The sequence below is a fragment of the Peromyscus eremicus genome, chromosome 1, assembly GCF_949786415.1.
Source record: "Peromyscus eremicus chromosome 1, PerEre_H2_v1, whole genome shotgun sequence".
In the NCBI taxonomy this organism is placed as follows: Eukaryota; Metazoa; Chordata; class Mammalia; order Rodentia; family Cricetidae; genus Peromyscus; species Peromyscus eremicus.
The window spans coordinates 70,404,546-70,427,979 of record NC_081416.1 but is presented as its reverse complement, the minus strand read 5'-3'; the positions used below and the strand labels follow the sequence as shown (position 1 = coordinate 70,427,979).

General features: G+C 49.1%; 1 protein-coding gene across 1 annotated transcript in view; it reads right to left on the bottom strand.

The window, feature by feature from the left end:
* The window catches only part of Chst15 (carbohydrate sulfotransferase 15), an 83,136-nt gene that overhangs the window by 4,141 nt on the left and 55,561 nt on the right, over positions 1-23,434 (bottom strand). The window contains exons 5-7 of the mRNA XM_059265434.1: positions 22,764-22,920; positions 6,092-6,248; positions 514-661 (exon numbers count right to left, since the gene is read on the bottom strand). Coding sequence (XP_059121417.1) covers positions 514-661; positions 6,092-6,248; positions 22,764-22,920 — 462 coding nt within the window. The remainder of the gene's footprint in view (positions 1-513; positions 662-6,091; positions 6,249-22,763; positions 22,921-23,434) is intronic.

The following is a 23,434-nucleotide window of genomic DNA, read 5'->3' as shown; positions in this document are numbered from 1 at the left end:
TCACACAGCCCATCTCTTCCCATTTCACATTTAAGCTAGCACAATCCTAAAAAGCCCACACGCCATGGGTAAGGGAAGTTGCCTCAGAAGGTAAAGGAGTTGTAATTGTTTGTTCTGCAACGTGAGGACCTGAGTTTAAATCCTCAACATCCCCTTTAAAAGGTGGGTATGGCAGCTTGTGCCTGGCAGCATCACCCCAGCACTAGAAAGGGGGAGAAAGACAGACCCTGAGACTCCCTGGCTAGCCAGTCTAACCAAAACAACAAGCTGAGTTCAGTGAGACTCTTTCTCAAAAAACGAGAAGAGTGAGGAAGACACCGGATATTGACTTACCTGTGAGTGTGCAAACACACACACTTCAACATACACAGGTGCAGATACACACACACATACACACCCCAACACACATAGGTGCAGATACACACACACACTGTAAATATACACACAAATGAGAAAGCCCATATCCCTGGGATTTATGCTGATCAAGCCCACTGCCTGAAGCATGACACATACCCAGGTTTAGAAACTCGAAGACCCTGTGCATGGTGTACTTGACATTGGATGCGTGGTCTTCCAGACGCAGAATGAGGAACTGTTCCTTATTAAAGACAGTGAGCCAATCCAGAAGGTACACAGCATACAGCCCGACCTGGAGCCTCACCTGGGAAGGAGGAGGAAGATGTTACTGCAGAAAACACTTCCCCAGCCCTGGTGCTTTTCCAAAGAATGATGGACATCTCTCTCTGTAAACCAATACAGACTTGTCTTAGCAAATCATTACCTTCCAAAGTCAAATTTTAACACAAGGCATGCCGTGCCACATGCGCAAAGAATCCTACACTTAGGGTTGTGTTTAATCTTCACTAACAGCCCATGGGTGGTTCCAACCTCTACTCACAAGTGAGAGAAGAAACACAGGAAAGAAGCCAAGGACATACAATTTCTCTGCATCACATGTGGGTGGCTGTCTCCCTGCTATCAATCACAACAGGCTGTGAAAAGTCAAAAACAGACACCTCAAAGACACCCCAGACACTGTAAGATATAAGGACAACCATGACCATGAATGTGTGTGATGTCCTTGGAATGTAACCACAGGAGAATAAAACCAATGCACAAGCGAAGCCTTCCTCCTTCCCTCTCATTTCCTGAATCCTTACCCTGTTCCTTTTCTCATGCCAAACTACCAACTGGTAATAAAGAACTAACCCACTCAAAGACAGGTCCGGCTTTTGCCCTCTGGCCTGGGAGGTGACCGCTAAGGCTTCTGGGTTGCATTGCCCAACAGGAGCAATTTCATTTCCCTAGAATGTAAGCACCAGTCAAGCTAACAGTGATTTCTGATGGAGCTCCAGTCTCTGGAATAACCAGAAGGTCAGTAATGTGATGGAGCCCCAGTAAGAACCCAGGACATTACAACTCGGGGTGGTAGGATGTCGTGTGGTCATGTGGTCATGCATCTATCACTGCTGGGAGGAGCTGGCTCCACCTGTGACTCTGAAGGGAGCAGGAGACTGGAGGCTGTGCCATTCACTTTCCCTCACTGACGATGGGACTCTGAATCCTTTCCATGCCATAAGTTGTGGTCATGGTCACAGTAGCCTTTGGTGTGTCCTGCGAACTCTTCTGCAGTACCAAACTTAAAGATGGTTGGTGACTTTCCCCCAGAACTCACAGCTGAGCTGGCATCAGACGTGGGAGTGATGCATCACTCCCCCCTACCTACTCAGACCTTCTTCGTCCACTCCTATTAACACCCACTAGACACCCACAAGGCTCCTGGCTGGATCGCTCATCTCTACACTCTGTCCTTCCACCTATCATAGGCATGTGCTTTGTAAAGCAGTGAGCTGGCCCTGACTGGCCCCGGGGCTCTCCATTTGGAAAGCCCTGAGCCGCCTCCAACTTCCAGTTCATTCTTCCTCCATGGCTCCTCCCAGTCCTAGGCTCCTCCTTGGGGCATTCATTCTTCAAAATCTATTTATTTATTTATTCTGTTATTATTTTATTTTTGAGGCAAACACTCTTCATCATTCTCCCTGACCACCTTGACTGTGAGATTCCTGGGGACAGGGCCATCAAGTCACCTCACACAAAGCTTTGTGTCAGCATTCACGTTAGCTCCTGGTGGAGCTGCTGGACACAGTGCTCACGACACAATAAGGATGTGTTTGACAAAGTGCAGGCAGATGCTAACCATCCTCATCTCTCACTGTTCTTTTTCCATTTCATCATTTGTCTAATGATGTAGGAAGATGGGAAGGAAGGAAGACAGTTACAGCAAATGGCTAAGTTGTCTCCAAAATTCATTAGCTGTCCCTAAGCCTCGCTTTGGTACCACCTTACACACCGGCTCACAAAGACTTCAAACCGGGCTGAAGAAGATGAGCACGTGCCAGTCTCAGTAACAAACACACGTAGCCTCCAACAATAGGGATGAGAACACCGTGCTAGGTCAGGACCCTCGGGGCTTCCCCTGTCTCTGACCAACCAGCTTATAGCCAGCCTGACCTCACAAGGCTAATCTCTTCCAGAGAAACGACTTTTGTAACTTGACAACTTCCCAGAAGGAAAGGAGGTGGCCGTCAGTGACAGGACACTGGTGTTTTAGAGCAGCTGTATCCTGTCCCTGCATCTGCCCTGGGCACGGAACAACCTCTGAAACCATCTTGGAGAGTCTACCACTACCCTCAGGACAAAGCCCTGCAGAGTCCTGACTACACAGGGCCTTTCTCAGAGGGAGGGCTGCTCCAGGGAGGGATGGTGGTCCAGGGAGGGAGGACATGGGATGCCTACAAATGCGTTGACTCCCAAGGGGAGAGCTTTCCACCTACTGGTTTCAGAACCCCCTTCCTCAGCCAGGGAGAGCTCTGGGCCCCTCAGGGACATTGTCTATGCATGCACAACACCACTGCAACTGGGAACCATGAAGACACCCCTAAGACAGCACCAAAGTCCCATTGAACTCATGTCTGTCCAACATAGAACGGGAACCAAAATAGAACCAATGGAGAGGAGATATTTAGGGCAAGGGCCCAATACATTTAAAATTAGAAGACACCAAAGCTGAAGGAAGCCTTTGAGCCTTTGGATGCCTCGTGACTCACTGACAAATAACCAGAGACCAGAAGGGCAGGGGTGTCTGCCTGGACGCGACAGCTAACTCCCGACAAAGTCCAGTCATGAGGTCCAATCCCTCATGGCCGTGATGCCCCTTCCGCCACAGAGAGCTCTGGTAAAGAGTGAGCGCCCTATGGGTTCCATGAAGCACCTCAGGGGGCTCAGGAGTACACTCCTGGACTTCAGCCACCCTGTCCACTGCCGTGCCCCTGGAGCTCTCTCCCTTAGACAAGAGGTACTAGGCTATGGTGTTGTCATCCTTGACATGTCACAGATGAAACTGAAGAGCACATGCCTCCTGCTGCCTCAGAACCACTTTCAAGAGCACGGAAAGGAAGACAGGCTTCAAGGGCTATCAGAACTGGCACACCTTCAGTGAGTCTCAGTGTCCCCGTCTGTAAAATGGGAGCAACTTCAGAGGTCAGTGAGGATGTAAAGTTTAGGATAGTACCCCGTGAGCAATGAATCAAAGTTAGATACTTCCGGTCTCTCACCAATGGACTTGACAAACATTTAGTCTGGATGTTTCTAGCACACCCAGAGGTGGGGATGGACTTCTCACCCAGTTACAATGGTGTCCCCATGGTCAGTCGGCCTGTAGACAGGAAGAAGAGAGGAAACACACCAGGCACACACCCCCTTTTCTCTGTGGGAGGAAATGGCTGAGGATATCCTGTCTCTAGGAACCCTATTTAGAGACAGCCAGAGTGCATCTAGCCTGGTTGGTGCAGGCTTTGCCTTTCCTAGGACATACCTCGAGATAGAATGAAATGTCACCACATCTGGATCTGCTTCTATCAGATGTTGACCCCTTCCCAGGGCAAGAGAACCTCACTTCCCACCTATTAAACCCAACTATGCCTGTGTCAGGACTCCCAAATCCCTGCCTCTCTCTACCCATGGTACCCAGCCAACCGAGGTACCCACATCTGTCCCCTCCCTCTCTGAAGCCTTTCTTAGGAGAGTTCCCAGAGAGATGGTGACTGCGAGTAAGACTGTCCCTGCCTCTTTGGGGAGCCACACTAGCCAAACACCTCACCCTTCACTGTTCACCTGGCCTGTTCCTGCCTCCCTCTGCCTCTGTCTTCCCACCTACTTTGAAGGCTTGTGTTGAGATGGAGTTTCACACCATCACCACAAACAGGAAACCCCAGAAGGCCCAAGATGGAAGCAACCCCTGAGGCAGGCTGCATCCAGGAATATCTGAATTCTCCCCAACAGACCATGTGTGCTGTGGGATGGTCTGTATGTCAAATTGCTCTGATTGGTCAATAAATAAAACACTGATTGGCCAGTGGCCAGGCAGGAAGTATAGGCAGGACTAACAGAGAGGAGAACAGAGAAAACAGGAAGGCAGAGGGAGACACTGCCAGCCACTGCCATGACAAGCAGCATGTGAAGATGCCGGTAAGCCACAAGCCACGTGGCTAGGTATACATTTATAGAAATGGATTAATTTAAGATATAAGAACAGTTAGCAAGAAGCCTGCCACAGCCATACAGTTTGTAAGCAACGTAAGTCTCTGTGTTTACTTGGTTGGGTCTGAGTGGCAGTGGGACTGGCCGGTGACAGAGATTTGTCCTAACTGTGGGCCAGGCAGGAAAACTCTAGCTACACACCTGCCTTCTCCCACCCTCTGGAGCCCGCTGCATGATACGCATTGGAGCCCTAAAGAAAGCTGGGTTTCAAAGCCTAGACTTGGGCCTCAGATTCCCCATCCCTGGGTAGCCGGCTAAAGAAGGCAAAAAGATAGAGCCTCGGCGTCCCTGTTCTGTTAAAGCAAGCCCCAGCAATAGGACTGCCTGCGTAGAGGAACAGTCCCAGGCTGATGGGGATGGCCAACACTGGTGGAGTCTAAGACTTTCCAACCAGGTTGGAGAACTTCCACTCCTCAGTGGGCCCCCGTTGTACCAGAGTGCAGTACCATACATTTGTGAATGCAGACACATGTGAAACAACTCTCAATCCTGAATTCCCATAACAGTCTGGCAGTTTTATAATGAAGCACCTGAATTTCAGAGAGGCTAAGACAGTTGTACGAGCCACACAGCCAGGAAAAGCCAGAGCGAACCCACGCCACAGTCTGCCTCCAAAGCTTGCCTATCTGCAAATGTGGTTACCTATGCTGAGTCTTCCTTGCAAACAGCAACGCCTGCAGGAAGACAGTCCAGAGTAAGAAAAGATGGTCTGAGAAGCCAGACAGAGAGACGGGAATCTTTCTCCTGAGCCTTACTGCTCTGGGGTAGGGGGGTCTCATCTACAGCGGTCTGTGTATAACTGATGTGTGACATGGGACAAATAGCTACCTAACACAAGCGCCTCACTGTGGAAGCACTCAAACCTGGGAGCCTAGAGTGAAGATGTGCAGTTAAGTTACTGGATTCACAGCCAGCAAGTGTTTTGTTTTGCTTTGTTTTGTCTTGTTTTGTTTGCATAAGGCTAGAACTTTAGGTGTATTACTTAAGAGGAGACAGAGAATAACAGAGGAGTCAAGAGAACATTCTTCAGTGAAGACCTTGTTGGAGCATTCAGACTCACAAGTGGGTAATTTTGAAACCAACAGAACAGCCCATGCTTCAGTAGTGCTCTGAGACACCCTGAGGACTGGTATCTTCTGTCTGACATCTCTAATTACAGAGCGTGCCTTCGGAGCCTTACTAAATGGCAGTCCTCCTAAGTGCACCCTGGTTCTCTAGTAGAGGGAGGAGATGCATGATGCCAAGTGTCTGGGTGGCAGGCAAAGAAGGACACAGACAGTAGCAGGCTGGAAAGATCTAGATGCTTTCATGGCTCTCCCAGCCAGGAGTATTTGCTTCCACATTAGCCACTGCTCAAAGGCAGCTTAGTATCATTTGCACATTCAACTGCACTGTCCTCATCTCTGCCCTAAAACCCCGTTCACAATGGCCCCTGCACATAATAGCATCTGAGTGGCCCCGCTCTGTATAGGCTGGCTTGGTGAATACGCACGGGCATGGCGTTGTTCAGGGTGTTGTTGTAGACACAGGCGCGCAGTGAATAATCCAGCATGCAATTTTCAAACAGCTGCAGAGCCTCCGTCACCTTCTCGTGAAAGTCATCTGCAGATTTATTTGAACTTGCAAAGTAGAGATAGTCTGAGTACAACCTGTGAATAAAATAAATGGATAATCTTACCATCCGAGAACGTGAAACCACACCACGTGGGCGACAATGAAAATCATTTTGCCGTTACATTAGCGAGTTTGATTTATTAAAATACAACAATTTCTCTTCCCTTTGCTTCAGATAAGCCCCCTCCCTCCCTCCCTTCCCGTCTTGCTCCCACCCATAACACACCACCTCCCCTTCCCACTCAGACATGTCTACACTGACTCCAAACACCACCCCGCGTGGCTTTTGTTATTAGTTTGTAGTTGTTTCGTTTGGTTAGTTGGTTTTGTCAAATTAATTTTGTTTATTATTGGGGTGTGGGAGGTCATGCACACGCCACAGCATCAGTGTGGAGATTAAAGGACACCCCTGTGCACCCTGTTCTCCCCTTCCACCTTTATACGGATTCCAGAAAGGAAACTCAGGTCCACCAGGTGTGTGGCTAGGCCGCCTCACCTACATTGGCTTTTGAAAGAAAACGCATTTCTTTATTGGGAGTGGGGGTGACGTCATGCCACAGCATTGCATGTAGAGGTCAGAGGACCACATGCAGTAGCGGCTCTCTCCTTCCACCATGGGTGTCCAGGGGTTGAACTCGGGTTCTCGGCCTCGGCAGAAGGTGCCTTTTCCCACTGAGCCACCTTACCACCCCACCTTGCTGTTCAAAATTCCTTCTAGGTACCTCAGACAGAGGCTGTTTCCACAACCAGCTTTCAAAACCCATTCAACAGCCAAGAGAAGCCAGGAAAATGTTCTGTGCTGTCTCTCGAAGGGAACTAAACCATGGGTACACGCCATCCGTGCAGGATTACACAACCCTGTGAAATCCCTGACTTTCCCCAGAGATATTCTGAATGTCTAAAAATATATTAAAAATCGGGAACGGTGGTTCATACCTGTAATCGAAACACTTAGAAGGTTGAGGCAGGTGAACCCCTGATTTCAAGGCCCGTAGGGGATAGATAAAAGTTATTAGGCCAATTTTGGCTACTTTGTAAAAACCCTGTCTCAAAACAGACTAAAAGCACCTACAAATATGCATGGAAACACCTGCAGACCAGTGTGTTTGTGCAGACACCACACATGTGCATTTGCATGTAACCACACTTTCCACAGGAGCTGCCAGCCTCCCTTAACCTCACTTGTCAGTTGCCCATTTTTAAGTGTGCATCGTTCCATTTTGGTGAGAGTCTTGCTGTTAAAAGAATGGCGCACGCCTTTAATCCCAGCACTCGGGAGTCGGAGGCAGGCAGATCTTTGAGTTAGAGTCCAGCCTGGTCTACAGAGCAAGTTCCAGGACAGCCAGGGCTACACAGAAAAACCCTGTCTTGAAAAACAAACAAATGAGAGAGAGAGAGAGAGAGAGAGAGAGAGAGAGAGAGAGAGAGAGAGAGAGAGAGAATTATGAAGCTGGGTGCTAAGGTGTAGGCTTGTAATCCCAGCACTCAGGAGGCTGAGGAACAAAGGTCTTGAGTTCCAGGACAACCTGAACTATACACTGAGTTCAAGGCCAGCTTTGACTACAAATCTAGACTCCTGGGAGAGGGAGGAGAGGGGAGAGGAGTGGGGGGAAGAAAGGGGACAGGAGGGGAGGGACAGAAAATTCATGGGAGGCTATTAGATCCTTCAGCTAAAGAAATCTGTTGACATTTTTGGTTGTAGACCATTTGGTTTAGTGGGTTTGTCTGCAACCCACCCTAACTCCCAAACCAATGACCATCCTCTGACCTGGCAGGGATCCTCCTAGCCCAGCGGATGTCTAGTCCCCCGGCTTGCTGAGGGAGGACTCCTGGTACAGCGGTTTCCCCTCCACGCTCCCCTTTAGTGATTTTCCACTCCCAGCCCCTGCTTCTTGCATATAAAAATCCCTCTTCTCGCTGTATTCCGAGCTGAGCTCAACCGCTCTCTCCTCCACAGCAGAGCCCCATCACAGCAGTCCCACACCTCCAGCAACAGCCGGAAATGAAGTCTGTTTGAATGTTTCAGCAGATGTTGGGATAATTTCTTCACTTTGAGAACTCCTGGGATGTGTTTCCTAACTCGGTTTCGCCTCCGTTTCTGCTTACAGGGAAAGCAAGAATTCCCCTCTTTCGGCTTTGTTATTCCAGATGTTTCTCTCTCGGCTCCTCCTGCAAACACCTGCCCATGCTCCCACAGCTCTGTAAGACGCCCTTCATGAACACGAAAGCCCTAACTGCACCCCCTCCCAAGGGCAGTGCTGGGCTGGTGCCAAGTGACTGGGGCTCTGTGGCATGCTGCCCTCTCCTCCCAGTTCTGTACTCTCTGGTCCCCCGCATCTCCAGCCAGTTATCTCTCTTTCCAGTGAGTCTCCCCATCCTTACGTATCTAGGGGTGAGATATCGGCACTGAACATCACCCCTGTGCTTCCACCTCCACTGAGCTCCAGGCATCCTACAGCCCCCTTCCAGGCTTGCTGCTGCTGGGCACTCATGTATCTGACAACACCATAACACCCCATGTGCCACTTCACAGGGATCTTATTGACCTCAACCCCCACCTGGCACAATGCCTTTGAAGTCTCCCTGAGTATTCTTTCTCAGCCTAGGAGGTCCACAGAGGACGTCTTGAGATGTTTGGGGTTGCTCAGCATTAGGCTAAAATCAGCGCACAGATCGGAATGAACTGCTTTGTTGATTTCAGCTTGGCCAGCCAAACATTTCAAAAGAACTTGCCTTGGGCCAGCAAGATGGCTCAGCAGGTAAAGGTGCCTGACGCCTAGCCTGTCAATCTGAGTTCAATCCCTGGGACCCAAGAAGTATGTAAGAGGTCCTTGTGCACACAGATAAGCACTGAAGAGGCCAGGAAAGTTAAACACGCAGGCTTGTTTCCTCAAAGATGTTTACCCATCCTCCACCCAGAACGCTGGGAAAGGATGTAGTTTACAACCTGGTGATCCTTTGTTATCTGTAAGACCTGGTTTCACCCAAATCTCCCAGAATATTATAATTGTTTAGTCCAGACCTTTTCCCACCAAATCTTGAGCTTTGCTTCTTAGTTCATAAAATCCACCCTTGTGAGAGGTGTCAACTTGTATTTTACAACAGTCTAAGTGACTTCTATATTCTCTTAGGGCCAGGTCAATCCTGACTCCCACAGGAAAAATGTTTACCTCAGTCATTCTCCCTAGAGTCTTATTTTGAACATTGTTTCTAAGTCAACAGAACTCATCTTTATGGAAGAAGCCATATGTACTCTGTAAACAGTTTCAATATAAATATACCTTAAGTTTTGTTGTACACCGGGTACTGAGTTAATTGGCATCAGGAAACTTTTTTCCAAAATGGTGCAGTGCTTCAATGTGGCTAAAATACACTGCCTGGTGTCAGACTCCAGAAGTCTGAATCAGTGATGACTAACTAAAGCCAAAATGAAACAAGTTTCATTTTTGCCTCCCCTGGATTGTTCCATGGCTGACTGTAGAGATTGCAAGGACCACCAGAAGACCCACATAGTAGAAGGAGAAAACCAACTCTTGAGAGTTATCCTATGACCTTCACATGCATGTCTTGACATGCGCGCGCGCACACACACACACACACACACACACACACACACACACACACACACCACAATCTAAATTAAAACAATACTACTTTCAAAATGGCTTGCTTCAAGACATCCCATGTTTTCACAAGGCATGAGCAGAATGATCCCCAGGGTTCATGTATTGTGGTAGTTTGAACGTAGTTGGCCCCCATAAGCTCATAGGGAGTGTCATGATTAGGAGGTGTGGCTTTGTTGGAGTGGGTGTGGCCTTGTTAGAGGAAGTGTGTCACTGTGGGGGTGGGCTTTGAGGTCTCAAATATGCCCAAGCCATGCCCAGTGCCACAATCAACCCAAGGTTCCTTTCTGGCATTTTCCCCCTACGGTAATTACAATTCTTAGAGGCATTTGATTCATAAATAAAACAAGTAATTAAAAACGGACTCAATTCTTGGTACCAAGTAAAAATGCCTGCCGATTCCATGAAGTTCTTCAGACAGGAAAGTAAATTCCTGGGAGAACACTGGAATGTGTTCGATGTGCCATCCAGGAACCTGCACCCCACCCAGGTGAGACTAGATTTGCATGTTCAGGGTACCCATAGGCAAACTTATGTATACCAACTACCTTTCAACCTTTTAAATTAGTGGAAGTCACTTTCTTGGCAAGGTGAGAGACTTCTGGGGCAGAGACAGACTCCGGTAGCCAATTACAGAACACTGAAGGTTGCTGAAAGCCACCAGAAGCTGCAAGCCAGGGCTAGGCAGAGGACAGATTCAGACTCTGTGGAGGGTACATACCCTGCGTGACATCCTGATTTCTGACTTCCACCTCCACACTGGAGCAGAAAAATGTCTGTTGGTTAGAGCCACTGAGTGTGGGATGATTTACTGGAACGGCCCTAGAAAAACGGTGTAGTCCTTAACCCAAGGAAGACGGAGGGGTTATTTTATTCAATGCCATTCTCCACTAGAGATTCTGAGCATCGGCCTCAAATGTACAGAAAGAACTGGAAGGAAACCAGAAGATGGGCCATGGCAAGGCAGGAGCTGAGTCCTCTGAGGAATGAGGACAAAGCATCTACAAGGCTAATGACCTTGGATGACTGACAAGCCACTTGGATGATTAAAGCCCCTCAAAAAACGTTGAAAAGACAGCCAACAGATCAAGAATATCTATCTAGAGGACCTGAAAGAGCCAGAGCAGGCAGGAGTGTGTAGCAACATAAAATGGAAAGACACAGACCTAAGCACTCACAGTTTAGGCTCTAACCCCAATAGCACTGTGATGATGTAGGAGAAAGAGCAACACAGTGTGAGCTGTATGAGTCATCACAGGACCATAGGGACACCAATGCCACCTGAGGCTGTAGTGACAGAGATAGCAACCAAAGTCTGGGGGAGGGTACAGGAAGGTGGCAGACAATCCTAGACCGAAAGGGACACCCATCTTTGGTTCTGGGTGCCAGATGGTGATGGGGAAGGCGTGGCATCTGCAGGGAAACAAAGACTCAGTAGGACAATTGCTCTTCTGAACCCCTAAAGGATAGGCCAGTGGGTGGAAAGTTCGGCTTCATAAAAGGGAAATTTTCTTCAGTGAGGGCAGTGGCTCCAGCCCAGCCTAGCCTGGAGGGGTTGAAGTAGCAAGAGGGGCGGGGGGCCCCCCAAAAGTCCCCAACACCCTGTGTCAGGGCTGCCCAGCCCCCTCCTGTGATCTACCCCATCTCCTCAGTCCCAAACCACTCTGAGCAGATGGGTGTTACATTTGGCCAAGACTGTTTCCAACAGCAATTCCAAATATAAGCCCAAGAACATTCCAGGCCTTCTGTGCTGTGGTTATTTTAGAAGCCTGCTGGTGCAGATCTGTAACTGTGGGCCTGCGTGAAGGCCCAGACATACCTTGTCAGTTCTGTGACTCCACAGAACTAGAGTCATAGAGGAGGGTCCTGGAACCCCAGGAGAGGTGATAGAGGGGTGTGTTTATGGGTAAAAGAGGGCTCCTCTTAATATCACCACATATCCCCACAGAGACAGACAATGCCCCATCACATAGTACCCGGGTGGGTACCTCAAGGCCACTGCTGGTCACTTAAGGGGCTCTGTGCTCTGCGTCGGTACAAATCGGAGGTCTGCATACTGACAGCCGTTCAAATGGGATCTGGGGCTGGGGTGTGGCTCAGTGACCGAGCACTTGGTTGGTTTCCATGTATGAGACTCTCTGCTTTACCCCCTCCACAGCTAGGGGCGGGGGAATAAAGCATCTGTCGGTCCCTGGGCTTTGCAAAGGCCAAGTCAGGTTAGCCTCTAAAATCCCCTCCATTTCCAGCCTGTGGCTGTTGATGGGGGACTTGCAGAGGCTCCATGCTAGGTATAGCATGCATGTTCTTATTCTGTCCCCAGAACCACCCCATGAGATCCACACCACCCCATGAGATCCACACCACCCCATGAGATCCACACCACCCCATGAGATCCACACCACCCCATGAGATCCACACCCCTATCACAGAGAGGACTGGAGTTAAGACAGGTTCGGAGGCTCACTCCAGGTCACACAGCCTGGAAACAAACCAAGGTCTGCCCGGCCCCAAATCCCATAGACCCCAGAGCCCCTCCCAATTTAGAGCAGGAGACAAGCCAATGGTTCACCAACGTGGAGGCCAGCCATCTGAGTCAACGGTCTGAGGATACGATTTGACGTCTCTATCACTTTGGGTGCCTGGTGATTTGGAAGCAAGAGTCAACTGTGTTCTGGAGCTGCTTAATAAGTCACAGGAGGCTGGTTAAGAACGAATTACAACGGGCGACAGCACAGCAAACAAACATGGGATGACAGAAGATATGACACTGCCCATCGCCACAAAAGAGCCGGTGTGTTATGGTGCGTCACCAGGCTCATCTACAAAAATGACAACAGCAGTAAATGGGTGTTGTGGTGCCCATCGCACACCGGCACACGCTGTGGTCACTTATCACTCGGACAAGCTAATGGGGCTTGCATCGCTCACTAGCTGTCAGCGGTGTTCGTTACAAAGGACAACAGGTCTCTTCATCACCCTCCCCTCCACACGGGGACTCTGCAAATTCAGGCTCCAGGTCACTAGTTTAGTGAAACCCCTCTCTATAGAGGGTTTCTCCTTTCATAGTATTTTTTTTTCTTGTAGCCCTTTTATAGCCAGATATAAGCATGCACCATAGAATTCAGTGGATGAGTCAGTTTGGACTATGTACAGAGTTGTACAGCCATCACCATGATCTGGTACTAGCACATGGTCCTTACCCAGCAAGTGGCAACTGATGGTAACAGGCAAGGCCATGTCAGAAGTTACACGATCCAGCTCAGAGGCCTACATCATAGTCTTCGAGGTCGGGCTCAGCTGCCAAAGTGCAACGCTTGGTGGTGTCACCTGGGAATGTTCCTTCCAGTGACTGCTCCGTGCTCCAGACTTCTCAGAGATACAGTCTGAGAAAGGGTTCAAGGCCAACACTAGGATAGTAGCCATTAGGTGTACTGATCTCTCCTGAGCTGGCTCTCCTCCAAACACTGTCCTCTCCCTGACCTCCATGACCACCCCCCTCCACCTGACAGCTTCTCATGTCAGTGGCTGCATTTCCTCACCCAAGGGCCCCTGAAAGGGAGACACACTTGTATCTTCCAAATAAGTTTGCACCCCCACCTCCCTTCCGTTGTTGCAGTCACGTGAGGGTCATAATGAATGGAACAGAGGTGGTCGCCAGAGCAGCTGGCCTCAATAGTCTCCCTCTGCCAGCATCCACATTCAAATCACAGATCAATAGCTTCCCAAACTCTGATATGATACATCAATAATCATTATAGATATTTTTCCTACATTAAAAAAAAAAGACCATTTCATGTAGCTTTAAGAAAGTTCTCTGTCTTCCTGAATTATAAACTGTGAATACCTCATCACGAACTATGATGAGGCAGGACTGGCCAGGCCAGATTACTTGGAGAAATGCCTTGGGTCACTTTAGGCCAGACAGGTAACACAGAGGAGGCACATGTTATCTAAGTAAGACCATCTAGGTCAGAGATGTAACACATCTAAGTGACACGAGACTCCTTGTTGGCTGGGACACTGAACAGGGGTCTTCTCTCCCCATGGCACCTGAGGTTCCTTGAGCACAGGTGAGTTCTGTGTCTGTCTCTGCCTCTTCCAGTGCGTCCATCACACCAGTGTTCACTGAATAGGGACAAAACCTCTGGTGACATTACAAGCACTCTTGGCATCCCTGAGACATAGAGCTTACATGCTACAAGCCGTAGGAAGACATAATGGAATACAGCTACTATCACAAAAGTTACTAGTTGGAAAAATCAAGGACTTCTCCAAAGGTCAATCCATGGCTTAAGAAGTCTTAAAGATATTTGAGCTTTTCTTATATATATTAGCTGGTTCCTACAGTGGTTTTCTTGTAATGCTACGTGTGCTTCCAAGAACTCCTAACAGTGTATTTATCTAAAATACCCATCAAATATCCAAAGCCAAACAAAAAATACCTGTCTCCTAGGTCAGGAAGATAGTTTTATTTCTTGTGCAATTTAGTGTGAGGCCCTCTTTCCTTACAGCTTTATTAACAGACTCCTAATTTCTTACCTAACCACTTCTAGGAATGTAGACTGAGCACACAGGTCCCCTTCTTGATCTACTAACCGATCATTAGCTCTCAGTTGACCTCCTCCTTTAACCACTCCGTTTTCAGGTTGTAAAAGAAAGCCTGACAGCCACTACCTGAGGAAAAGTCTCACCTGCCTTTATGACCCTGTAGGAATTCAAGCCTGATGACCTGGCTGGAGGGGAGGACTGCTATAGCTTGGGTTTGTAACTGAACACCTCAGAGACTTGAGAGGACTTACAGGTATAAGGAGACGGAGATGAAGGGAGGAGTGGAGAACTTGAGGACGGAGAACTGAGAGGGATAAGGAGGATTTTGACCAGAGAGAACATGTGGATGAGATGGAAGGTGAGGAAGAGTCAGATGGGGAAGTGTAGATGTAGTTTTCCTGCCTGGCCCACGGTCAGGACAAATCTCTCTCACCTGCCAGTCCCACAGCCGCTCAGACCCGACCAAGTAAACACAGAGACTTATATTGGTTATAAACTGTATGGCCGTGGCAGGCTTCTTGCTAACTGTTCTTACAGCTCAAATTAATCCATCTCTATAAATCTATACCTTGCCTCGTGGCTCGTGGCTTACCGGCATCTTCACATACTGTTTCTCATCATGGCGGCTGGCAGTGTCTCTCTGACTCAGCCTTCCACTTCCCAGCTTTATTCTCCTCCTTGTCCCGCCTACACTTCCTGCCTAGCCAATGGCCAATCAGTGTTTTATTTATTGACCAATCAGCAACACATTTGCCATACAGAACATCCCACAGCAGGGAAGTACTACTAGCTGGGTAAGAACAAGATGAAAAGGACCTAGATGAGGCAGAATTAAGATGAGAGAATTAAGATAGAACTTAGAGGGAGCAGTAGATAAAGGTAGAGAGAAATCAGGCAAGAAAGGAGCTAGGCACGAGAACAGAACTGAAGCTGTATGGATAGGATTTTATCTCAGAGGAATAAAGGATTCAGACAAAGAGCTTGGTGTACTTAGATTCATTTTCTGAAAATAATTCTTGCCGTTCACAGTTGCTCTCCTGAGCCCCTGGGAAGTATAATATTAAGGCTGGTCCTTTTAATATTATACAAGACTTACACATCACCTCTCACTACTCACTTGCAAATCTGATGGCAGACAAAGATCCTGAACAAGTGAGAAAATCAGGAAGCTCCAAGCCAGCCTAGGTCTGGGGCATAGGACCCTCATTGTCAAAAGATGCCAAACACCAGGGCTAACTAATGGGTGACATGCACTGACCATTCCTACAATATAGCTCCAGAATCCTTAGGTGTGACAAGTCTGGGCAATCCTCCAGACTACCCAGAGTCCACTCCCAGATCCCAACCTATGAGGACACCCTTCCCAATTCAGCAAGTAGAGAAACAACATTTTCTTGCCCCGGGGTCCTCCTCCACTGTCCCCACTGAATTGCCCTGTGGGAATGCACAGGACAGCCAATGGCCTAGTGAATGAGCTGTACCCTCAAGAGAAACAGTTTGCAAGCTGAAGTCTGAAGGTCCTTATTCCAATCACAAGTCATAGTCCCTCACCTGGCCACCCCAGGTAGTCTTCACACAGCACCCTGACAAAGACACCCACTGTCCTGTGGTGTGGCTGCTGCAGGAGACTCCATCCTGCTCAATGGTCTGAAGCCAATGCTCCCAGGCCTAGAGAGGCCCAGCTGGGGGCAGGGTTTTAGCAGCAAGTGATCCCCACCTCAGGCCAAAGATCTGCGGCCACTCTGAGGCTTTCCTCGCCAGCTCCCTTCCACCAGAGCCAGCTCCTTCCCTAGTTTGCTCCCTTGGATGCTGAGGTAAGTGAGCAAGGCCAGTCAGGACTCAGTCCCCCTTCTCATCTTTACTGCTCACACAACTTTGCAAAACCAGAAATCTCTTCTCCTTTCACCAGAACGATCCCCTGCTTTGGCTAAAAGACTCACCTTACCCAGAGGAAACCCCCAAAGAATTCACATCCAGTGGCTAATGGATGGGAAATACCCCAACCAGGAACAATGCTGAAGGACGATCACAACCCCAGTGAACCATGAAGTCAGCTAATGCCTCTGTGGGATGCCTCAGAGACCCACCCTTCCTCCGCAGGTCTTGTCTTCACATCCCTCACCGGGTGGTTTGCAGAATCCTGCTGCATACAATTCAGTCCAGAGTCAACGAGTTCCCATGAGCTCAGTTCTAGCTGTGTCTGTGTGTTCTGCAGTCATGACTTTCACACACACACACACACACACACACACACACACACACACACACACCCGCCTTGCTCATACAATCCCTCCTCCCTCTCTTCAGCAGGACTTCCAGTGCTCAGCCCAGTGCTTGGCTGTGAATCTCTGCTTCTGCTTCCATCAGTTACTGGATGAAGGCTCTCTGATGACAATTAGGGTGATCACCGATCTGATTAGAGGAGATGGCCAGTTCAGGCACCCTCTCCACTATTGCTAGAAGTCTTAGTTGGGGGTCATCCTTGTGGATTCCTGGGACCCAGCATGGGACTGACCTAGGCCGTCTGCATGTGTGTGACAGTTGTGTAGCTTGGTCAGCTTGTGGCAATCCTAGTAGTGGGATCAGGACCTGTCCCTGGCACTTGAATCGCCTTTTAGGAACCTATTCCCCACACTGGGTTGCCTCACTCAGCCCTGATGCAGGGGGAGGAGCTTGGTCCTGCCAACTTGATGTGCCATGTTTTGTTTACTCCCATATGTGAGGCCTGCCCCCTTCTGAATGGAGACAAAGGAGGAGTGGATGGGGGGGGGGGATGGAGGAGAGGGAAAGGGAGGAGAGGAGGGAGGGGAAACTGAGGTTGGGATGTAAAATAAGTGAAAAAATTTGATTAAAAAAAATAGGTAGATAGCAGCCTTCAGTGTCCATGCTAGGAGTGAGCCGCCACTGCAGAGGAACGGCTGCCTCTGTGAGACTCAGGTGTGATGGAACCCCAGCCTGGCTACTTACTCATCATGGAGAGGTAAGGAATATAAGGTGAGAAATCCATTGAGTGCGCCTGTGTGCCTGTGTCACAATTACCCTCTTACTTGCTGACAAAGCTCAGTGAGGCAGTATCTGAGCGGGGCACGACATAGAACTCAGGTGAGCAGGTGCACTGATTTCACCAAAGCCTGTGCTCACCCCTCCACTAGCCACGGGCTCCATGAAGTAGATGGATGGCTTAGCATCATATATACACAGAGGGTGCATATATGCATAGAGAGTGCTCAATAATATTTGATGAACGAATGTTAAGCATGCATATTTAATTAAATAACAGCCCATGTCCCCCGTTTCACTGATGAGAAAATAAGACACAGATAGCGTAGGTTTTCTTGTCACAGGTGGCAAAGCCTTTAGGTGGCAGAGCTAGGATTCTGAGGCAAGCTGTTTGGGTATCCAGGGATGGTCCCTATGGCACATCATCCACTTGCACATCTGCACACACACTCGGTGGTAGAAGCTGCTCCCCACCTCCACACCTCCACACATTCTGCAGACTATGGGGACTCAATCAAGCCTACATCTCCATCCAAATGCTTAGCCTCACTCTTATTGTGCTGCGGGCAACTACATCCGAATGGGCGCACTTCATCTAGCACCTCCTTCCTTCCTAGTTTATCTCTAGATTAAGCACTTAACCAGTCCAGATGGTTCTAAAAAGTCAGTTTATATAAGCAGATGAAGAACACAGCTCCCCAGGCTTCAAGGCCCAAGGGACTAGAGTCAAGATGGAAGTCTACTTAACTGAGTAGAGCCCTTCTTTCCTTTAGACCCACCACCATGACATGTGGAAGCAACTGTTCCTGGATGGTCATTTCTGGGCATCGTGTTTTGACTAGACGGAATTAAAAGTAACACTGGAGACACTAGAAAAACCTTAACAAACAGTGCAGGGCCCCTCTCCTAATGTCCCTTGAACAGAAGAGGAATGTGACAGGGCCAAGGGAGCCAGTGGCTTCCTCGTGAGCCATTCCTCATATAGAATGGGAAGTTCGAGTGGCCCTGAGTTAGGAAACAGCTCTATTGGTCATCTCACAAACAAAAGATGCAGGAAAAAAAAAGACTGGGCCATTCAGAGAGGGACTAAATGAAGAAAAATTCTGCTTGTCTGTTGGTGACTTCTTTTTAATTAAGTGGACAGTTTAGCCCAAGAATACATTAGTTGTAAAAATTGTTGTCGTTTCTTACAGAGAGAGACTTAGAACATGGATTCGTGGCTGGCCTCTTCACCATTCAAACCACTCCACAGACGTCTCCTCACTATTCCTCTAGCTTCCCCCAGGGTGTGGGCTGGATGTATTGCTTCTGTCTTTCCCTGGGAACTTAAAAGTCATTAGGGCGATCCTCCTCCAATCTCAGCGCGGTCAACCCCTCTGCCTTTAACCTATTAACAGAAATAAAGGCTAACCGTGAATCAGAAACTACAAACAACCCTCCTCCACCCCAGCTGATTTGTAGAATTCAACAAACAATTTGGACTAATCCAACTGGCGCGGAGCAGCCCGGAGCATCTCCCATGTGCAGAAGACAAGGCCAGGGAATAGCTAAAGGGGGCCAAAGGCCCAGGAGCCAGTTCGACTAATGAGGACTTGTGCTCTCGTGTTTGTTTCTTCAAGAGTAACCTAAACACCCAATATTTATCATTCTTTCTGCTTGAGTCAGGAGCTGAGCTGGCCACTCCAGATAGGCCAGGAGCTACGGGTTCCAAAAAGGCGAAATTCCCACTGTTGCATATTTTTGGTGATGTTTCAGAAGTAGCAAACCACTGCTGCTCTCCCTAACCCACAGCACGTCACAGCCCTCCTGCGTGCCCTGGAGCTAGCATCAAGTTGAGGGTACTCTTCTCTGGGCTACAGGGCAGGCACCAGGTTCCCAAGCACTGGGTGGGAAACAAATACCCAGAAGAGTGGCTGGACCAGGGGATCTGTCTGTGACCCACAAGATGTGGCAACAGTGTTGGCCCAGCACACCAGCAGCCAGATCACAGACCCGCTAGCCAAACTCTCCCTTGCTCCTCTGATGACGCCATCGGCCTTGTAGGAAAAGCCTAGTGGCCAGGGATTGAGAGCCATCTCCAGCCAGTTCTGCCACAACCATGCAAGTGTGGGAGTTGCCCAGTCTCCCTCCCAAGCCATTGGGTGAGACCCCAACACTAACAGACACCTTAACCCCGAAGCAGAAAGCCCAGTGACAAGGCATTGAGGGCCCCTGATCCCCAGAAACTCTGAAACAGTGAGTGGGCAGTAGAAGCTATGACATCTTGGAGCAATTTGTCACACTGCTAGCACCTAATGCTGCAGCAGGCCACCTGCCTAACACATGCTACTACTAGGCAGCCCCCATAGTACTATCACACTGGTCATGACACAGTTGTATCTGCAGCCCTGGACCACTATCACAGCTTGCCATTCAACAGCTAGGCACTCAGTATAGCACCTAGCATGCAATAAAGGCTCCATAAGTGCTTCTATGGATGAAATGTTTGTGTTAAGATGAGGGCAAGAGAGGCTGAAAACTCTCGCCTTTGGTTTCTGGCTGAGGTTATTTGTCCCTTAAAAACAAGCAAGAAGGAAACAGAGTGGGCCACTTCAACCTCCTGCAAGGTGGTGGCCCATAGCTGGGCCAGGAAGGCAGGTAGAGCAGGTCCTACTTCTGGCCATGAGTCTGAGCCTGGCCAACATGGCTGTCCTGTTACTCCAGGGCTCAGTTTCCTGGCGCTCCTGTCCTCAGAAGTGGATGCACAATTCTAGCAAAGGACCCTCTGGGGGAATATGCCTCCACCCTCCATCAAGAAGACATGAGGTCTCTATATGCTATGTCCTCTCTTGCGGTAGTTTGAATATAATTAGCCCCCATAATCTCACAGGGAGTGACACTATTAGGAGGTGTGGCCTTGTTGGAGTGGGTGTGGCCTGGTTAGAGGAAGTGTGTCACTGTGGTGGTGGGCTTTGAGGTTTCCTATGCTCGGGATACCGCCCAGTGTCTCAGTCAACTTCCTGTTTGCCTGCAAGATGTGGGACTCTCAGCTACTACTCCAGCACTTATGTCTGCCTACACGCTCCCATGCTCCCAGTCATGATGTTAATGGACTGAACCTCTGAAACTATAAGCGAGCCACCCCAATTAAATGTTTTCCTTTATAAGAGTTGCTGCGGTCATGGTGTCTTCCCAGCAATAGAACCTTGACTAAGACATCTCTACTCAGGGCGGTTTTCTCCTTGGATTACTTTCCATCCTTGTCTGTGTGGCAGACTCCTACTCATCCTTTAAAACCCAGCCCAGGAGCAGCTCCTCCAACGGAGGGGATTCCTCTGCACTGGGAAGCTTGCTCCTTTCCCTTCCAGCTGTCATCGGTAGGACCAAGACAAACACTGGCAACGTGCCTGTCTCTCCAGCTAGCCTGGTAGTTTGAGTCTCCCTGGGGCTGGTATACACAGAAGCAACTCAGACAACTCAGTCCTCATCTGCCCAGAATGCTTGCCAAAGCCTCAGTTCTGAGGCCCTGAAACTGGGCGCTATCTGATGACCTCAGAATTAAGCTGTAGGCAGAACAGTAGATATGTGTTATGTGTGCGGTGATCAGAAAGAACGTTCTACCAGGGAACTTGGGCTGAGGTGGCATGGGGGACAGAGGAGAGGCAGCTGTCAAAATACCTCAGCGGTGGTGAGGCTGTTTCCTTAAGCCTCTCTTTTGCGGGTGTGTAATCCTGCTGTTCTGTGTCAGGAAAACCCAGCCCACTCCACGGGGGGGGGGGGTGAGGGGGACGGGAGGGGGGGTCCACTTCCTGCCTAGAAGAGAAGTAGACACGTCTGCCTTGAGGACCACATGAAGTGGCTGCCCTGTGGTGTAGACCCAGGAGACTGCTGTGTCCCAGGCTGCCTGAGACAGATAGATGGTCCTCTGTCCAGTAATCTAAAGAAGAGCTGGGGACTTCTGGAGCCTCATGAGAATTTGGAAACCCAGCTCAGCAAGTGGGAGGGGCAAGCATGTGCTCTCAGGCAGCCATGTGAGGGGCTAGATTGCATATTCACCAAACTGTACTCACAGATATAGGCACATGGCACATGTACGCATGTGACAGGAATGAAGTGTGGAAGAATACACAGAAAAACCTAACTAATGGTTACCTACATGGGAGATCATGCATGGTCCATTTCCTTTATAGTTTCTGATGCATTCCCTTAACACCTCTACAATAAACACAGCTATTGTTATGGTGGGGGCCTGGAAGCCATGCCATCCAAGGAAGAAATCAGATAGGCATTTCCTAGGGCTGCGGTAACAAAGTGCCACACACGACATCTGTCATTCAGGAAGTTAGATTTGTCAAATGTAGGTGTTAACAAGGCTAGCTGCTTCTGAGGTTCCTCTCTCACAGCTTTTAGGGAGTACATCCCTTGGTTTGTGGCCACATCCTTCAATCTCTTCACATGGTAAATTCCCTAATCCATCTGCAAAGGTCCAATTTCCAGACAAAGCTACAGGACTTAGGATTTCAGAATATCTTATTTGGGGTAGGGGTCATAATTCAGCCCACAGGAAAACACAGGAAATAAGAAACAAAGGGCTACAGACTCTGTCTTTAAATACCAGGGAGCTATCATAGTTTGAAATGATTAGATTGGACTGTATGGCTTACAGGAGAATAAACGAGAACAAGGTATGGACAAAAGACCGTTGATCTCCAGACAGGAAGCTGAGCTATTCTGACCTAGCCTGGCCATCTTGAGTGACAGCCTCTCATTCCGGATAAGTGTTTGGAGGGCACAGCAGACTAAGTGATGTAAAGGTCCTGACAGTCTACAGCATACACAATATCGCCATCCAGGTACTATCTGATCAACTGCACCAGCTCTGCTCCGTCCAGACCTGGGCAAGCCCTGACCTCATCAGAGACAAAGCAATCTGTCAGTCATTTCCCCCTTCTTCTGTTTCCAGGGATGCTGAGGGGGGAAGGGGAGCGATACATGTTCAGACCTGCATGGGAGAAAGGACTCACCAACCAAAGCCATAAGGAATTCTGGGAGTCAGAGCACACAGAGAACCCCAACACACCTGACACCAAGGGCATCCCCAGCCCTATCAGCACTTGTATCCTCTGTCTCTCGGTCAGACCCACCAGAGGCTAGCACCCACAGACCACAGTCAAAACTGCCGAGAAAATAGACCACGATTTGTTTAAATGCAGGGAGGCTTGCCCTAAGAATAACATTTATGTAAGAAACAACAGTAATGTCGCAAGTTAAGCTTGTTTATTATTTTTCTTAAACAGGCAAATCTTCTCTATGATGAGATGGAAACACTGTGCTCCAAAAAAAAAACCCCTTTCTTTTCACCAAAAATGCAAAGCATGGCACTCCCCCACCCCCACTCACCTCTCCACGGGGTCCCTGAGCATGACGATGAGCTTGGCTTCGGGCTGAAAGGCATGAATGAAGTCTTGGGTCAGGAACGGTGGCTCTCCGTCTGTGCTGTTGTCGTAGAAAAAGGTCCAGGCATTGTTATCCCACATTGTAGAGGCGCTGGCCTCTCCTGCAAACACACAGGGAGCAGATGCTGGGCCATAGAGTCTGGGCTCCCACTGTGAGCCGGAGGCCAAGCCTGGCTCTCCTGCCTTCCTTTTAAATAGCCATGACCGGGCAAGCTTATCCGCCATTGTTGGCAGATCAGGGGATCCAGGGAGAGGACATCGGGCACCCACCTCTGCTGCTACCACCCCACCCCCAGGAAGAATCCTTCGGGATGAACAAAAATATAACCTTTACTAACACCTAGGACTTTAATCTCACAGTATTTGGCTTTGCTGGCAGCTCATAGCTCTGTGGCATTTTTTAAGGGCCCGCTGAGAACCTACTAGACGGTTTCCTTCAAAATGTGTCAGGAAGAGAAAAGAGTCGTTTGGGGAAGCTGACCCTCGCTGGAAAGTTGGATGCAGTTCACATCTATCTTTCCTTGGAACCATAACAGTTAGTCACAGGGCACAATCTAGGACCAAACGAGAGGAAGACTTTGCCAGAAGCCCAGGGGGTCTCAGCCTCAGCCCCCG